The following is a 16,959-nucleotide window of genomic DNA, read 5'->3' as shown; positions in this document are numbered from 1 at the left end:
CAGGAGACTCTCAGAACTAAGGATAGGATGTCAATCAGTTCAACAGCTTACATAAATAAACCTGTTTGTTGCTGTAGGATGTAAGGTGGTCTGACTTTGGTTTTCCTGGAAGAAGTGGAAAAGAGAGCACACTGTGGATTGGTTCTGAAGGAGCAAACACCCCCTGCCACTTGGACTCCTATGGCTGCAACTTGGTCTTGCAAGTACAAGGAAGGTAACAAGTGCACATACAGTAAATACAGGGGAGAGCTATACTGTGCATAAAGTTAGTTTTGGATTCTTTTTAGTATTAATTCTAGGTTCTGATTATTTCAGTTTTCTGAGTTCTCAATGATTGAAGAGCATAATAACAGTTCTACAGGAAATGGCAGAACTTCAGGGCATTCTGGAGTTGACACAATTTTATTTTCTAGTCTGTGTGTAATATGGTCCAATTATAAACACTTTAATCTTCCTAGTAGTTATGAATTCAGGAATTTGGAATTAGGAGATAAAAGAGTTAAAAATAAAAAAAAAAACCAAACAAAATAGAAATAAACTACTTTAGACTTTTACAATATTGTCTGTGCAAGAGCCTCTAATAGCCTGCTAGAATTAATTTAAAAGGGGACCATCAGGATGGGAGCAGCCAGCTGTGAGCAAAGTTGAAAGGGACATTTGAGGCTCCAAACTCATTTGGGAGCATGTGGCTGTTGCTGTATCTTTCTGCCTGTTTGCATGCTGTCTTTTTTTTTTCCATTCTTTTTTTTTTCTCCTTTCCTTGTATATTGGCTTCAGGGTTGGTGGGGTTTTTTTGGTTTTTGGGTTGTTATCTATTATTGCTAGAGTAAGTGCTAGAGTAACAGAAGAAGTTGCACACACTTTCTATGGTTGATAGTATAGAGTGGAAGGAGAAATTTTCTAGGAGTTTTTCAATGGGATTAATTACTCTGCCATTTTATAGAACAGTAAGACTGTGGTGGTGTGATTAAGGTGCAGGATTGGAAGTCAGGTGTGTTGCCTTTTAGCTGAGCAGCATCACATGCTGACTGGCTTTAAGGCCTGAGGCAAATGAATTTGTCATCATCTTATCCCTAAGAAGGGTAACTCTGTGTAGGGTTTTCATTTATGTTTGCAAACAGCCTTGAGGTCCTTGGGTGGATATGCAGCAGAGATATTCTAGAAGCCTCCCTCAGCACTGCTGTGCTGCAGCCAATCCTGTGGACTTCAGATCACATCAGTAAGCATTGTGCATTGAAGTCCAGACACTTTAGTGTATTCAGGAGCCAGAAATCTCAAGGAAGACCATGAGACTTAAATGCCATAATCTTCTAAGGATCCACTTAAATACTGGGTGTACTAAATAAGTACAGTGATGTAGAAGACACTATACCTGCCAAGCCTCTTCAATCTCTACCTTCAGATGTTGAACTCGAGCCAGAGTTCCAGCATCATGCAGCAATTCTGTCCACCTTCCCAAGGCACTTCCTCCCCCTCAAGTAGACCAAAATCCTTTTTCCTCTCAGGGAAAAAAATCCAAAGCCCTTGCACAGCCTGAAAAGACAAAGTTGTTTTCCTCTTAAGAACAAAGCCTGTAAATAGATTGCAAACTTCCACAAGCTTGTGAATCCTGTGCTTCTTCAGAGCAGAAAGATTCCCTTTTGAGACTCACAAACAAGACAGGCTTTGTAACAGAATATAAGCTTATGCTAAACTTAAATAGATTTGCCTTTGCAGGAAAGCCAGGGACAGCTCCTTAGCCCTTTGTTGCTATCTTGAATTTCCTCCTTGCATCCCTTAGGCTTCTTAATTTTTTGCTTTATGATATTGCTTTGCCGTGAGCCTGCAGGATTAACCCTGAGCCTCCTAACCTAGTCAATCTCTGCCCCCTCAGAGGATCTAGCTTGGAGGGCAAAATAAAGTTGCAATAAGGATTGAGTTTCAGGAGAAGTGGTTTTATGCTTGCATCCAGCAGTTACTTTGGTAATTACCAAGAAATATCAGCAGCCTATGGCACTTGCATCTGTGCTGGTCTCTGTAGTTCTGACTGTCCTGCTATTCCTATCTCTTCTGTTCCTGTCCCTTTTGGTTTTGTGCCATTTGATTGCTTTGCTCCCATTTTCAGATCTGTGACTTAGAACTGACAACCAGAAGCAGTAGACAAAATTCAAGGAGTGCCAAGGGAAAGAAAACAAAGAAAAGCCCTTTCTAGAGTCCAAAACAAAAGAGAAGAGCTACACAAGGTCTCCAGCTGTGCTGTAAAGTGCTGCCTCTACTTTTCCATTGCTTAATGCATTGCTCATGTTGCACTGTTTGTCTAGCACATCTTAAATGTAATAAATTCTCTTTGTGTATTCCTTCTGGTTATTTCTACCACCTAAAGTACTGCGATTTAAAACTTCTATTTCTAAATACCATATCTATCTGCTAAGATATTTAATTTATAATACCCATAAAACTGGCACCACCAGTTCTGGCATATTCTTTTTTTCCTCTTTGATCTGGTCTATGTAAGTGAAATAGAGACATAAGCTCCTGAGGACAAAGTGTGGTCTCAGCTCTGCTTGGCCTTTGCACTGTGGTGCATTCATGTGCTTCTTTAGGCATGTAGGAGCAACATGGCACATAAGTGCCCTCATGAGCAGAACAACCCTGTCCTGCTCCACCTGGCATTTAGTCACACCAGTAAGTTCTTAAATGCACAACCAGCTACATTTTCATCATGTGGTACTGATAACACAAAAAAAATACAAGTGTTTAAGGATACTTATGTCTATGGATGTATCTGGTTTTTATTCATTCCATCATTGATATGGAAACATCAAGGTGATTTTTAAGAAAGGGGGGTTCACGACTCACAGCCATATAAGGAAACAGAAGATAATGTCTTACCCTTTTACTGTTGCCATCCTAAACACACAATGCCCTCCTTTCAAAACAAATACAGATTTTGAAAGCTTTTCATTCAGTGAACAAAAATACATTGTCTGTAACTAAACTATTTCCTCTAGTTTATAGAGCAATTTTTAATGCTCTGAGCATCCGTAAATGCTGCATGTAAAAAGGAGGAAGAAGAAACCAGACGGGAGAGGTTTTTTAAATTTTATCTGCCTTTAAAAATGATTGGTGAGAAGCTGTAAATCTTCTCAGTTAAAAAATTAAAAAGTGGAATATTTTAAAAACACTTTTAGGAGACAGCCTGTAAGCACTGGCTGTGTTCTCACTGCGTAGGAGATTCACACAGTGAGGCAGATTTATGTTTTATTGAAAACCTTGCTACTGCCTTTAGTTCTTTGCTGCAAGTGACATGCACTGAATACATTTTTATCTTCTCTCTATTTTCAGGAAGAGATGGCACCTCTTCCCACCTGGTGACACCAGTTTCCTTTATCCTACCAGGATCCCTTATGAGGAATCCAGCATATTCAGCAAAGTCAACATTGCCAACCCTGATCTGAAACGCTTTCCCAAGTTTAGGAACTCAACAGCCCATGTTGTTACACTCAGTCCAGGACAGGTACCACTTACATACAAGCTTCACATTACTTAATATTCTATTTAACTGCCTAATTAAGGGCTAGGAAATCTTAACAAATTGACTGTGGAACTTCCTTCTTCCTCCACTCCACATTCAGACCTTAGAGATTTCTCTCAGCACAGAAACTTTCTTCACTGACAGTTGTTTGCCTCGACTTTTTAGTACAAAAACTGCAGACATTTGGAGAGCTATCAATCAGCTGCCTGATTCATAGATCAGAGTTCAATCAGCTGCCTGATTCCATACAACCACCCGTCTTGCAACCACCTCAAATTTGTATACTTCAGAACTTTCTTGAACTCTGACCTGTCTACTCTGACAGCAGTATGTTCCATAAAATGCATTTGGTTAATGAGTATATAGAGCTAGCAAAGGAACTCATATTTTGGCAGGGAATAGCCTTCACCTGTTGCTTTAATAAATACTTTAATGATGATACTTGCTTTTAGAGTGCACACCATTCACAGGTTTCATGGTGCTTTCCAGGGCTGTGAGGATGTTTTTAATCCTGCTTTACTGAGAAGGTTCAGCTGTGCCTGGCCTACAGTCACACAGGCAGGCAGCAGCAGTGTGAGAGTAGGGCTCAGGACTCTTGATTCCCAGTCTCCTGCTGTAAATAGTGTCCTTCTTTATTTAATCAGCAAGGTCTGCATTTGGAGTCTGAATTACCCTTTTTCATTTGTTCAGCCGTGCATGTCCTGCTAAGGCACTGCTGTGCACCTCAAACTGTCAGGCCCTTCCAAAGGAATTTTGCAATGGTCATTGCTCAGACAGTGGAGTTGCTGCTTCTGGAACCCTTTTGCCATTCTCCTACCAGATATCGTCACCTCTTTTGACCTGCCAGCTCAACAACTTGTATGAGTATTCCCCTGTCCCTAACTGGCAAACCCAGCTGCCTTCAACAATTTAAAGAATGGATTTTTGCTAATTAAGTTAATTTTGAGGAGGCAGAGTGGGGCAGGATAGTAGCTTCCAACAAAAGAATGGTACTCTTCAACTGGAAGCGTAATGCTTTGCACTTGGTACAGATGCAAATGGGGAATCTATGATCAGCCTTTACTGTTTGCACTACATTAGCTCATACTCATACTCCTAAAGCAAATCATTAGTTTCACATTCAGCAATTTGTAAAGTTGCAGCAGTCGGTAATTGAAAGCACAAAGAACAAATTTTTACTATTGATAAAAATGCCACATCTATTCAGCACTGCGTTATCCCTGATCCCCAATACTATTTGAATTTATAATCTCCTTTGCAATGATCAAGTGCACTAGTGAACCTTTAATATGATCTTAATTTTAATTAGGCTTAAAGCAATTACAAATTAATCTTGCTAGGAATAAAGATCTTGAGCCAGCTCAGTAATAGAATTTGTCTGCATTGCCATGAACGAGATACTGTTTGGATTTCCTGGGGGGCAAAGTAATGTAGAAGCAATGATGGAGCAGTGAGGTATTGCCTTTGTCCATTTTTTCAGTGCTTTCTGTGTGGTGCTGGCCAGCATCTCATCCAGAAGCTTTCAGGGCAGGTGGCTGGGAGCTGCAGCCATTTGATGGAAAGGAATGACCTAGAAGAACTCCTTTTTCAACAAGGGAGAGAATTCCTAAATAATGTCTTGATATGTGCTTAACAGTGGTTTTCACTTAGAATTAGCCCAATTACTGGAGAATTTGTAGGCATCTTTATTTTGTGATAAAATGTAGCATCTCCACTCATTCCCAGAGGGTATGCAGAACATTTTGGATTATTGTAACAATAAAAGGCTGAAAAAATGAAGACAAAGGTGTTCTTAGGTATTCAGGAGAGCAGCTGCATGTAGAGTGAGTGCAGGTTTGAATATCAAAAACTTAATGTGTCTAATGCCACCTTCTGGTCGATGTTTGCCACCAGCCATTTTTCTGCCTGAAAGCAGAATTCCTTCATGTAACATTGTGCCAGTGCACAGAGTGTACAGTCAGTTAGATCTTTTGTGCCCTTCCACTGTATTGTTCAAAGGTGAACCTCTATTATGAATTTTGGTAGCTGATTGAGAATTAAGGTTTTATAAGGTTTCATCCTGTACCTGACCACTGGCTGTCAGCTGCATTTCAACAGGCATAACTTCTGTTTATACATCAGTGATCTGTTCTGAAACAAATGATGAAAACATTTAGATGTCAAGCTTACTCAAATAGGCAGCTGAGTAGTGGAAGGGCTTGCAGCAGTACATGACTATATTCACTATATCCAGGAAGTTACAAGCTCAAGTTGTGTCACACAAATGTAGGGGGTCCTTATAAATGTTTGGACCTGGTCACCTCTGTGATGGTTGCAAAGCTGAGGATTAAGTATGGAGCAGCATTTCTAGTAACACCTTGATTCTTTCTCAAATATACAAATACCCCCTAAAAGGCCAGAAATGGGACAAACCACATCTGTTCTTGTATCTTCTACCCATGCTCTGGGAAAAGTGTTAAGAGAGTTAGGGATCTGTCACCCTCAGCTTAAATCCTGTTCAGGAAAGGTGTCCTATTTGCCATCAGTGACACCTGGCACCTCAACAAGGTAGTTCATCCTTCCTGTCTTACATAATTACAGTCCTGCAGGAACATTCATCCCACCTTGTCCTTCAGCACAGGCTGTAGAAGGAGCCTATGCACATAGGTGCTTAACTTTTTTGATGATTAAAAATAGGAAAGATGAATACCACCTGAAAAAGCTACAAAAAACTGAGATGCTGTACAAGGATAAAATCAGTGATCATTCTTTCTTCTGCCCCACTTCTCACTGACTTCTGGCTTCCTTCCTGCTCTCTAATGTAATTGCTCTTAATCCATCTCCCTGTTAATCCATATCCACATAACCAGACAATGGTAGGGAGACTATAAAGTGATCTGAGTTTATCTGAAGGGATGGAGAGCAAGCAGCTGCCCCTCTGTGCCCCTGTGAGCAATCCCATTCCCCCCTTGCTACCCCAGGCAGGTGCTGCTGAGGCAGAGCTTGCCTGCCCTGTGGCCTGGCCCTGTGCCCCAGTGCAGCCTGGGGCCAGAGGAGCCGCAGGGCAGAAGTGCAGGGAAAGGCCTAAATGAGGTAGCCAAGAGGCACATTGGGTCTGAGAAGGATGCCCTCCCTCTGGCCTTGAAAAATATTGTCATTGGATGGGAAAAAAACCTATTTTAGAAAAAGATGAACATTACTGCTTGCTGGTTCTTACCATGTCCTGCTGCTCAGAAGCTCCCCTCCCCTGCTTCTGCTTACCTGCTTTCTCAAAGTCTAAAAGAAACACATTTATGTGGCCACAAATACAGTTGTCACTCAGTTCCTGTGTTTAGCTGCAAGATTTCTCTTTCTGGGCTTCTGCTGCAGAATCTAACACACCATGGGATCCTGCTCAGCAGCAGAGCTCCCAACAGTGCAGACAAACCTCTGACTTCTAACCTAACCCTGAGCAAGAAGAAATCTTCATGAAGTCAGGGAGGGATTTCCCTGTGTGCTGCCTTTAAAGAAAGGGTGTGAGAACTTTAGGTTGGGCTTAAGTGAGGAACAGAAAAACACACAGCCTGGATAGCCAAGAAAAATATAATTGATACCAAAGAAAAGTGGTTTAGTAAGTCAAGAAATGCAGTAATTCAAAGGTAGTGTGTAATGTTCCAGCTCAAAGTATACAAAAGACTTTTTAAAAGGGCTTACAGTAAAAAAACCTACTTTTATTGGAGAATAATTTAAGTGATTTTACTAAAAGAGAATTCAGAGTTGGCCACACCATTATGCATAGTAGGTGGCTGGTAATTCTGCTCTGGGGAAGGAATAAAGAGTTTTCATGTGGGAGACTGCAGAGCTGGCCCCAAGTCACCCCATAGAGAAGGCAGACAGCCCAACCCAACCTCAGGACACCAGAACTATGATTTCCATCACAGAAGAAGCAGAAGAGTCCAGGAGCTGAATTTATGCTAGGATTGGTGGAAAAACACTGCTCAAGCTGCAACACATACGGAGAACCCCATGAATGCCTCAAAAGCCAGGGAAATGGAAGGTCAAAGCTGCAATTCCCTGCCTCTGCTTCTCCACCTCTTCCCTGAGCTTCCCTCATTCTCTCACCTGGGTCACTGTGGGCATGGCCTGATGCAGCCCCACACCCTCCTCTTCACTGTGCCTTTCCCCATGGCTGTGCCTGTGTTTCTGACCCCCGTCACCCTTGGAGCTCTGTTTCAGTGAAGACACCAGGAGGGAGGAGGAGGAGGAGGCAGGGTGAGAAGCACCTTCCAAGCACCAGGACAGCCAGGCTCCAGCTGGGATGAGGCATAGGCTGGGGCAGCAGTGCTCAGACAGTCCTCAGGTGCTGTTCCCACAGAATTGGCTATGCCTGCACCTACTTCATTTTATTTTTCATTGCCATGGTTGCAAACACTTCTGGGATCTCCTTGGGTCCCCCCGTGGCTCAGTGTCTTTATCTTCCCGTGACACTGGCTTCCTTTTTGTGTGCATTTACCTAAATATCTTTTTCTAATGAGCAAAAATTTCTTGGTATAATATTTCACTTCAGGGTATGCTCTCTTTTTGAAGCAATTCCACCTTTGCCCTACCTTTGCACTGTATCAAGTTAATCATGTCCACTGAGAATTCAAACCTGCTCTGTTCTCTGTGCTGTACAAGTCTTCAGCATTGCTCCACTTGCTCTCCCAACTGTTCCCTTGGTTTCTTTCCTCACATTACAGCATCTCATTTTATCTTTTCTGGGACTTCTGTCCTACTTTAGCTTCGTTTGCTATATTTGGCTGTCACTAGCCTAAATATTAAAATTATCTGATTGGTTACTGTTTAGATCAGTATCTTCCCAGCACGAATAAAGTTAGATAAGTTCTGTGGAAAGCAGCCTAGCACAAGATTATCTCTTAGCTTGGAGTAGTTCTGTCTTGCTATTGCATTTTACATTTTCCCTGTAAAATGTTTGCTGCATTTGTGTGTGTTGTTTCACTGTGCCTTACTTTTATGTTTCCTATAGGAATCTGTGTCCCATATTCATAAACATATGGAAGTCTGGTTTTTTTAATTGTGAAATTGATCCTTAGAGGCAGCGGTGGTGGTTTTTTTGGTTTGTTTTCATTTTATTGTGCTTCTGTTTGCTTCTAATTTGAAAATCTAGAAGAATACTAGTTTGTAAATGTAGAAGAATCCTATCTTTCTTTTCTGGGTTGTTGGGGGTTTTGGGGTTTTTTTTTGGTCTTGTTAGTTCTGCTCTCTTGCCAGCTGTATTTTTTGGTTTTAATTACCTTTTGCCATTTCTTCACCTTCCTTAAAATTTTAGTCCTTTTGCTTTTTGATAATTTCAATTTTCTTGTTGCTATAAATCCTAATTTTAACAAGCATAAGCTTGTTCAACAATAAAAGAGAGACAGCAAATGTCTTTATGGACCCTCTTTTGCCTATTTCAGTCACAGCTCTGCAGCTCTCCTATAAACTGCATCAGCAAACAGTGCCAGCTGCAGAGAGACACAGCTTTGCAGTTGTTACCCTTAACCTGCTGGCAAAAGAAACCTGATTAGTGTCTAAAGGACCAAGTTCCTCCTCTTTGGTTTGAAAACCCAGGACAAGCTGTGGGGATTGTATTTTCCTTCTGGCTGTACCTGCTCTCTCCAAAGTAATTCTGTCTCCATTTTGCAAGTGAGTCATATGGAGCCAGCACGCTCCATGCCTAATTGCCTTCTTGGTTTTCCAGGCAGCATCTCTTACTGAAACATTTATACATTTCCCTTAATCTGTCTCTTGCTCATGTTCCCTTGCTACCTGGTCCCTCTGCACCACCTCCCCAGTGTCTGCTGCCCTCCTCCACGTGCTGGAGCTCCCTGTTCTGCACAGGGCTCACAGGAAGGATCCCGCCGGTGCAAACAGCCGCTCACGGGAGCTCTGCTTTCTTCTGCTGTAACACAGCGTTTGCTAGGGTTCAGCATTACACCCAGTCACTTGGAGGGCACCCAGAGTCTAGCAGAGTTCAGTGTAAAATCCCCTATAGAGCAGATGAGCATTTGGGGAGGGGGTTTGTATGATTTTGCAGTCAGTGAAACTGGAAAACACTTCCTTACAGATAAATCAATTGCTGCTAATGCAACTGCACTGTTCATTTAAAGTCAATGTTTCCTTGATAAAAACAAAACTCTGAAACTTGTTCAGCAGAGAAAACATGTTTTGGCTGCAGTCTGTAGGGTTTCATACACTTACATATCAGGACTAACTAGTGATATTTTTAAAATAATGACCCTCCACTGACTGACTTCCTTTTCTGTTCTGTGCGCTGTACTGGATTAAAGAATAATTTCCAAATTATTTTGACCTTTGGAGAGCCAATGCTTCTTTTTGTTTGACTTAAATTTAAGTCTGTGGAGAACATTTTGTCATCTGGCCCAAAAAATAAGAGTGTTCTAAGTGTCCTGTAAGTGTTTGCAGGACTGGTGCCATTGTTTCCCCCACAGACATTTTCTCATGAGGTGTGTTTTGATATAATGAAGCACAGGGCTATCTGGGTAGCAGAACATCCATCTAAGTAATTTGTGTCTACCAAGAGAAAGAACTGTCTGCAATTCAGATACAGATCATTGCTTCACTTTCCCCATTGTGAAGTATATATTTTTATCTGTCTCTGACCATTTTTATAACTTGTCAAAAAATATCTTTTATGCTTTCCTTGATAGCTCCATGTTACTCTAATGTTAAGTAATCTGCAAAGCTTGTCCTCTATCATCAAAACAACATCAGTGTCTTGTACCATAAAAACCATGGGTGGGAATCAATTTTATGTCACAGCTATCATCCTGATATTGTTGTAAAGCTCTGATCTAAACTAGATTGTCCCAGAAATCATGACATTTTCTTTTAAAAGCCTGTCTACTAAAAGTGACAAATTTAATACTGGTGATTATTCACCAGAATTAAAGCTGCATTTTGTCACCTAGTCACCTAGATGAGCATAGGCATGCCTGCTTTTTTGGGAAAACCAGCTGGCAGTCCTACAGGAACTGGGAATTTTGCTCAGTTGGAGAGTCTACAAAAGAATTTCTGCTTGGCTGAGAGTCTCTCTGAAGTCCTGATGTACTGCTGAACAGCTGCACCCCTTCTGTACTGCTGGACTTTGCTTACCCACAGCAGTTAAAGGTTACAGTCCTGCTTGGGACTATATGGGAAGGAGTTTGGATGAAAGGTAGTTCTGGATCATGTCCATGTCTTACATGATAGTATTGTTAGAGTGGGCATTTAGTTCTTGAGAAAAGGCTCTTTAAAAGAGAGAAATAAATATCACCTCTCACCTGTGTCCTTGCCTCAGTCCTGTCTCTACATCCCACATCACCTAAATTAAAAAACTGTGTCTTTCTTCAGGCTTCTGCTTGTTCCCTAATGCAATGTCTGCACTTCCAGGTCCTCCTCGTCCCAAGACACTGGTGGCACTATGTGGAATCCATTGATCCTGTCACTGTCAGCATCAACTCTTGGATTGAACTGGTATTTTCCTTTTAATGTCCTGGGGGTGTAGCACGAGGGATTTCTGTCCCTTGCCTGCCAGTTTCAGTTCTATTGGGTGTGTTGTGTTCAGAGGCTGGGGAGGGAAGAGCCCTTATGGATACATTTTATCTGGGAGAACCTTTCAAGGTTCCAGATCTGAAGCCCCAGTTCAGCAGAAATCCCCTTTCAAGTTTACTTCAATCAAGTAAACAATTAAACACAAGCTAAATTTTCATGCCTAATTTCTTAAGGGCCAGCCAGTTTTGTGCTGAATAGAGAACAAAAAACCAGGAACTTCACCTCAAGGACAAGCTTATGTGCAAAGCTAAATTAGAATTTAAATCAGATTAATGTGAATAGGAAGGGAGGAGAAGATTTTTGAATTTTCATTCCTCTGTGATAGTTTTGCTTTGGCTGAAGTTGGATTTCCTCATGTATTAAAATAATTTTCTTCTCCCTGGGCTTTGATTTTTCTTGCTTATGTTAACCAGTATATATGGGATGGTTCCAGGGATATTATAAAATCATAGAATAGTTTGGGTTGGAAGGGACCTTTAAAGGTTGTCTAGTCCAATCACTCTACAAGGAGCAGGGACATACTCCACTAGATCATCTCAATACTCCAGAAGGTTTTCTGACTGACATTACTTTATTATTAATCCTAGGTTAATATTAAAAAAAAAAAAAGACCTTTTGAAATGGCTGGTGAAATGGCCTCACTAAAATACTCACTGCCTTTTTTTTTTCCCTACTTCCAAAACCTATATTAGACTGGAAAGCTGCAGGGGAAAGAACACATGCTTTCAGCTGCTGTTCCAAGACCAGAGAATGCATTTCTCATACCAACATCAAACCAAGCAGAGCACAGGAACTCACTTGGGTATTTCCCTCATGGAGAAATTGTTGAGGTGAAACCTGTGTATTTAGCAAGGACAGCAGGCCCACAGCCCGGACCAGGCTCTCACACAGCCCTAAATGCAGTCAGGCTGTTTGCAGGGCCAGAGAAAGCACCAATTATATTGTAGAGCAGCCACTTAAGCCTGCCTTGAATTTGAGCCTTTGAGGTAATTCAGAGGAACTGGCTGTGTGCCTTGGGCTTGGGAAGATCCTGATGTCAGCACACACTTGTGCCCTAAGCTGGGCCTCACAAGTTGTCCCCCTCTGGAGGAGCAGGCTGTGGTGGGATCAGCTTGGCTGGTAGCTCCCAGGTGCTGGGGTGGGGCCTGAGCATTTCTAGCTATTCTTATGTGTTGCAAGGAAAAAAAAGACCTCTGTCATAAAGGTCTTGCAGAAGTCACCAAGATCCTGTTTGGTGCCAGCAGGAGTCAGTTATGTGTGGTGTCATAAGCAGAGGAGTGTTTGGTGGATCTTGCCAATAAACAACACACACCCTCCCCAGATATCAGTATCTGTCATGAGCAAATGTGGCTATTGCAGCCCAGGTGAAAGGTCCTTACAGAAACCACCCCTGCAGCTGATGATGCAGCATTGTTTGTGAGGTGTTGGGCACTTCCATCTATAAAATAAATTCTGACATGGATTCTGAAAAACAATTCTGAGAACATTTGCATTACCAAACCAAGCAGTTCTTGCTCACAGCTGTTACCAGCTGCTTTCATATTGACAGATGTGAATCACACCAACAATTACAGTCCCAGTGAAACCATTAATTATATTGGCAAGAGTCTAGAGTAGAAATTTAATTTGTTTTCAGCTGGATGTGAGCTACCCAAAAGTATTCCTTGCTTTCTAACATACTATCATGCAATCAGTACAGCCCTGTTGTTCTGCAGGCCAGGATGAATACCAAGAATGCAACACCTTAAATAGTTTCCACATGTCGATACCAAACTCTGTATTTTGCTGTTTTTTTATACAAGGCCATTAAAAAGCCTAGCATCCAAACCCACGAAATACCAAGAGCACTTCCCCCGCCTCTATCCCAAATTCTGCTTAGGGCTCCAGGACAAATTGTCGCCTTCAGCCCTCATACTAGCCAGATGTGTGGTTTGCTTGACAGGTTCCCTGGAGCCACAGTTAGACTGGTCAGGGCTGTGGGTTGACCATGTTACATCTTCCCTCCAAAACAAACACATCTGAGCATCTCAATTAAATCAGATATATGCATCCACTTCTAGATACTTGTCATTGAGATAACAAAACCACCATCCTGTTTGGAGAGTCTACCATTCCTTCTGTATACAAGAAACTTAAATGGGAAAGAAAGCCAAGATCCTATAAAGTTTTTTTCCTGCTATCCTAACCTATCCAGTATCCAGCTGTCCAAGGGGGATCATGAAGGAAATGAAGGCCTGAAACAAAGAGCCTATTATTAAGTTAGTAAGTCAATTTTCAGTTTTGCAGGGGAGTTTTCAGAGCAAACATGCTTTTCCTTCTGGTGATGTTCAAAAGTGCAGCAGTTTGTCAGCTGCTGTTACATGATAAAATGTTTCCTAAATTTCCTTAAGATTCACTTTTGTGCTTGTGTAGTCCTTAGATAGCTACTGCCTTGCTATAACATCCTGTGTGTTTTAATTGCTTAAATTAGACATAATATGTAGATATAAAAATGTGCTATGTACTTCTATGGCTCTTCTAAAGAGCTGTTTAAATGCACACATTAATTAAATGCTAATATTGCATTATAATTTCAAGCACCAGATTCAATTAACAAAACACTAATAAGGGAAAAGATTATATACACACACTATTTTTTGCAAATCCTTATTCAGATGAGCAGTCCCACCAAAGCCTGTACTGTCACCTGTTTTGGGGGCTGTACACAGGAAGGGAGTCTGAAACCTTCCACTGACTTCATATGCATGAGTGTGGCTTTCAAACTAAGGCCATCTATGTTTTTCCTAAGATCTTTCAGCTTTCTGCAGAGACCCATGAGCTAATCTATCCCCTAAAACCTTCTGTTCTCTTGAGGCAGGATGCAGATCATGAAGCCCGTGTAGAGGAGGCAATAACTCGAATGCTGGTATGCGCCATAAAATCAGCAGAAAATCCCAGTGATGGAGATCTCTGGCTAAATCCCACGGAGGTAAGCCTTCTACTGCTCTCATTATAGCAGCAATAACAAAGAATTACTGACATTTTGGTTAGCTCCCCCTGAGTCTTTATGCTGCTTTGAGAAAAAGAGCTTTAAGTTCCGTCCCTTCATGTAGCAAAAGTAATTCATGGAAAATAATCACGCAAGGCTGAATCGAAACATTGCTCCTTTTAACTGAGTGTATTCTGGGTGTTTTCTTAGGTTGAGGCAACATCCCATGAAATCAATCTTCAGTACCTGAATAAAGCAGTGTCTGCATACCTCAAGTGTCAGGAGACAAGTGTGTCAGGACAGGCACGTTCCAGCAGCAGTGGTGCAAAGCAGAAGACAAACACCTCATGCAAGAGGAAGAGAAGGGAAGTTTTCGGCTGTGAACCAGAGAGCTGCACATTACTAAACCAGGAATGTGACTTTCCTGCACCCAAAGCAGAAGAGCTGCAGAAAATACCTTTTGGGCCTCATCTTATTCAGGTTTTACCACAGTCTCACAAAACCAGTGTGGTGGGTGCAGTTGCAGTTGAAAGTGATGGTGGAGATCTTCTCCATGAAAATGAAGAACATTTTGGAAAATTACAGAGCAAGAGGAAGAGATTGCTAGTGAGTAATGACTGTGAGACAGCTGCACATCAAATGGATTCAGATTGCAGTCCATGCACCTCACAAACAGCCCTTTCTACCAATGACTTGTTAGACTGTCTGGTTAATCCTCGTGTCATCAGTTTAGTGGCTCAGCTGCTGTTGGAGAGAATGAGAGTGTGATGCTGGAGTGCTTTATCATTGCTGAAACAGAAATCAAACAGCAGCCTTGTTCTCCATGTTTAAGATCTGTAATAATTGAATGTTCCATTTCAAGTAATTTTTAGGTACAGACAGACACAGTTAATGGTTAAGTGCAGGTTGAAGTTGAGCTGAAAGAAGAATAGCTGGTTAGTGATGGCTGAGAAGAGAAAGGTGTGTTTAGTCAGGGAGCTGCTCGATGTTATGAACAAGAGAGAGCACACACAGTCACACTCCCACCGTGCTGTGCAGGTGGGATCTTCACAGTGTTCTACAGCTCTGAGCTGGAAAACAAGTATGGCTTGATGATGGATAGCAGAGGGAATGCTGGGACATGGTCACAGCAAAGGGGAACCAAGGGTGGGAGCAGATAGACTGACTGTAGACTGCAGTCCTTGACCACATTTAAAGTAAAATGGTCAATAAGCAATCAGTTGATTACATTAGAAATAATTTCAGGTAAACCTAAACCTCAGCCAAGAGACAATGCACTCACTAATGCATCTACTTCCTCCCTTCTACTAAATAACTTCAGTTCTGTCACAAAGCTCTAGGTTGGAGTGAGACAAAAGCCCTTAGCAAGAAAGTGGCCTTTAGCTAGTTTGGAAACTCTTGAAGGTGAGAGAGTAAGGGCATTGGGAAGTTCCTGCTATTATTTATTTAAAGCCAGATGTGCACAGTCCCCTATCTCTAAGAAACAAAGCAAAACAGCTATGATTTTTACCTCTGTCCTTCTCTTTACCATAACAATCAAAATGTATTAATTTTTTTCTTTTGGTTGTAAGTGGTTGCTGTACAAGATCATCCTTTCTTCAAAGGATAGTAATCCTTGGATTTGTTTTTGAAGGCTGGGTTGTTCTTTGATTGAAATTTAGGGAACATGAAATATAGGCAAGAGGTTTGTTAACTCTGAATCTATGCATGGATTGAACAAAACCTGGGAAGAAAGCTGCTGGCATCTTCCAGGATGCTCTCACCTCCTCTGATTTCTGTTTGTGGTGGCAACAGAGGCATTCTCCCTAGCTGCAGTTTCAAGAGACAGCTTCAGGGACAGCTCCTGTGAAACCTTTGCTTTTAAAATGTCTCTTTGCTTGTGTTTGCTAGTGACCAAGGAGCCAGTTTCTATCATCAGCCTGTTCCCATAGTCCTAACTTTCCACCACCAGCACTCCAGCTGGTATTTCCTTTGCTTGGTGTGTGTTCCCTGCTAAATACATGAAGCTAGTGCTGTTTTCACAAAGATCACCTTCCACTAATTTATAGCTGAAAAATCCTGATTGCAAAGGTGCTTTCTCTCTGCTTTTATTCAGATTGCATTGTTGGCAGGGCCCTGATGAATTATGGTAAGGGCTTTAGATATGCACCAGTAGATCAGAAATTCAGGGAACCTTGCCATTTCAAAAATCTCCCCAAAAACCTAATACACATGGAAGAGGATTAAGTTGAAAAGGCTCAAGGGTTCACGTTTAACAAACACAGAAACCTTACCCTGACAGAAACAGAGCTGTGTGTGTAGTTAGCTGGAGACCCTGGCTTTGAAGAGTGGCTGTGAGTTAGCAGCAGAGGCCACACGAGCTCCATCTCTGACCCACAAATGGGCAGTTTCCAGTGTCCTGCTCTGCCCTGGTAATTGGGCTCAGACCCTGGTAACACCTCAGTAATGTGAGAAAATCCACTGTTCTTGTTTCATGTTTCTACACCAAAGGGTCTCAGCGGGGTTGCACCCTTGCAACCAGACCAGAATTTAATAAACAATCCTGTTGATACAGTTCCTGTTTGTGTGGTGGCACTGCTGTGACAAAGGGATTCAGTCAGGAATCACTTAGGAAACATCTTGGTCATCTCTGCTGCCTTTAGTGATTCACCAGGCTCATAGGGAGCTGTCTGTGGAACAGGGCAGACCCATTTTGAGGCACAGGCACATCTCAGCAGAGCTGGGTTTAGCAAGACCCTGCTCATGTCCTACTGCTGGGCTTGCCTTTCCCAGGCTGACCAGAGGGGCTGGGACCAGCTAGAGAGCTCTGCTGCTGGGAGCAGTTACACTGGGAAGGAAGAGTTACAAATGCCTCATTTTAATTCACTGAGCAAAAATAGTCTTGCAATAAAAAAGCTTTTATGTCTAGAACAGATAGAGGTGGGGG

The 16,959-nt window shown here is 41.9% G+C and overlaps 1 protein-coding gene across 3 annotated transcripts in view; it reads left to right on the top strand.

Moving 5' to 3' along the window:
- The window catches only part of HSPBAP1 (HSPB1 associated protein 1), a 37,153-nt gene extending 20,564 nt beyond the window's left edge, over positions 1-16,589 (top strand). For 2 of the 3 annotated variants that reach the window (XM_066553350.1, XM_066553353.1), the window contains 5 exons: positions 78-214; positions 3,325-3,496; positions 10,904-10,987; positions 13,923-14,033; positions 14,244-16,589. In XM_066553350.1, coding sequence (XP_066409447.1) covers positions 78-214; positions 3,325-3,496; positions 10,904-10,987; positions 13,923-14,033; positions 14,244-14,801 — 1,062 coding nt within the window. In that variant the 3' untranslated portion in view covers positions 14,802-16,589. The remainder of the gene's footprint in view (positions 1-77; positions 215-3,324; positions 3,497-10,903; positions 10,988-13,922; positions 14,034-14,243) is intronic. The other variant, XM_066553352.1, reaches the window with a different exon arrangement.
- The last annotated feature ends 370 nt before the right edge of the window (positions 16,590-16,959 follow it).

This window comes from Molothrus aeneus, chromosome 7 (assembly GCF_037042795.1).
Source record: "Molothrus aeneus isolate 106 chromosome 7, BPBGC_Maene_1.0, whole genome shotgun sequence".
Classification (NCBI taxonomy): Eukaryota; Metazoa; Chordata; class Aves; order Passeriformes; family Icteridae; genus Molothrus; species Molothrus aeneus.
This window is presented reverse-complemented; position numbering and strand designations above follow the sequence as displayed.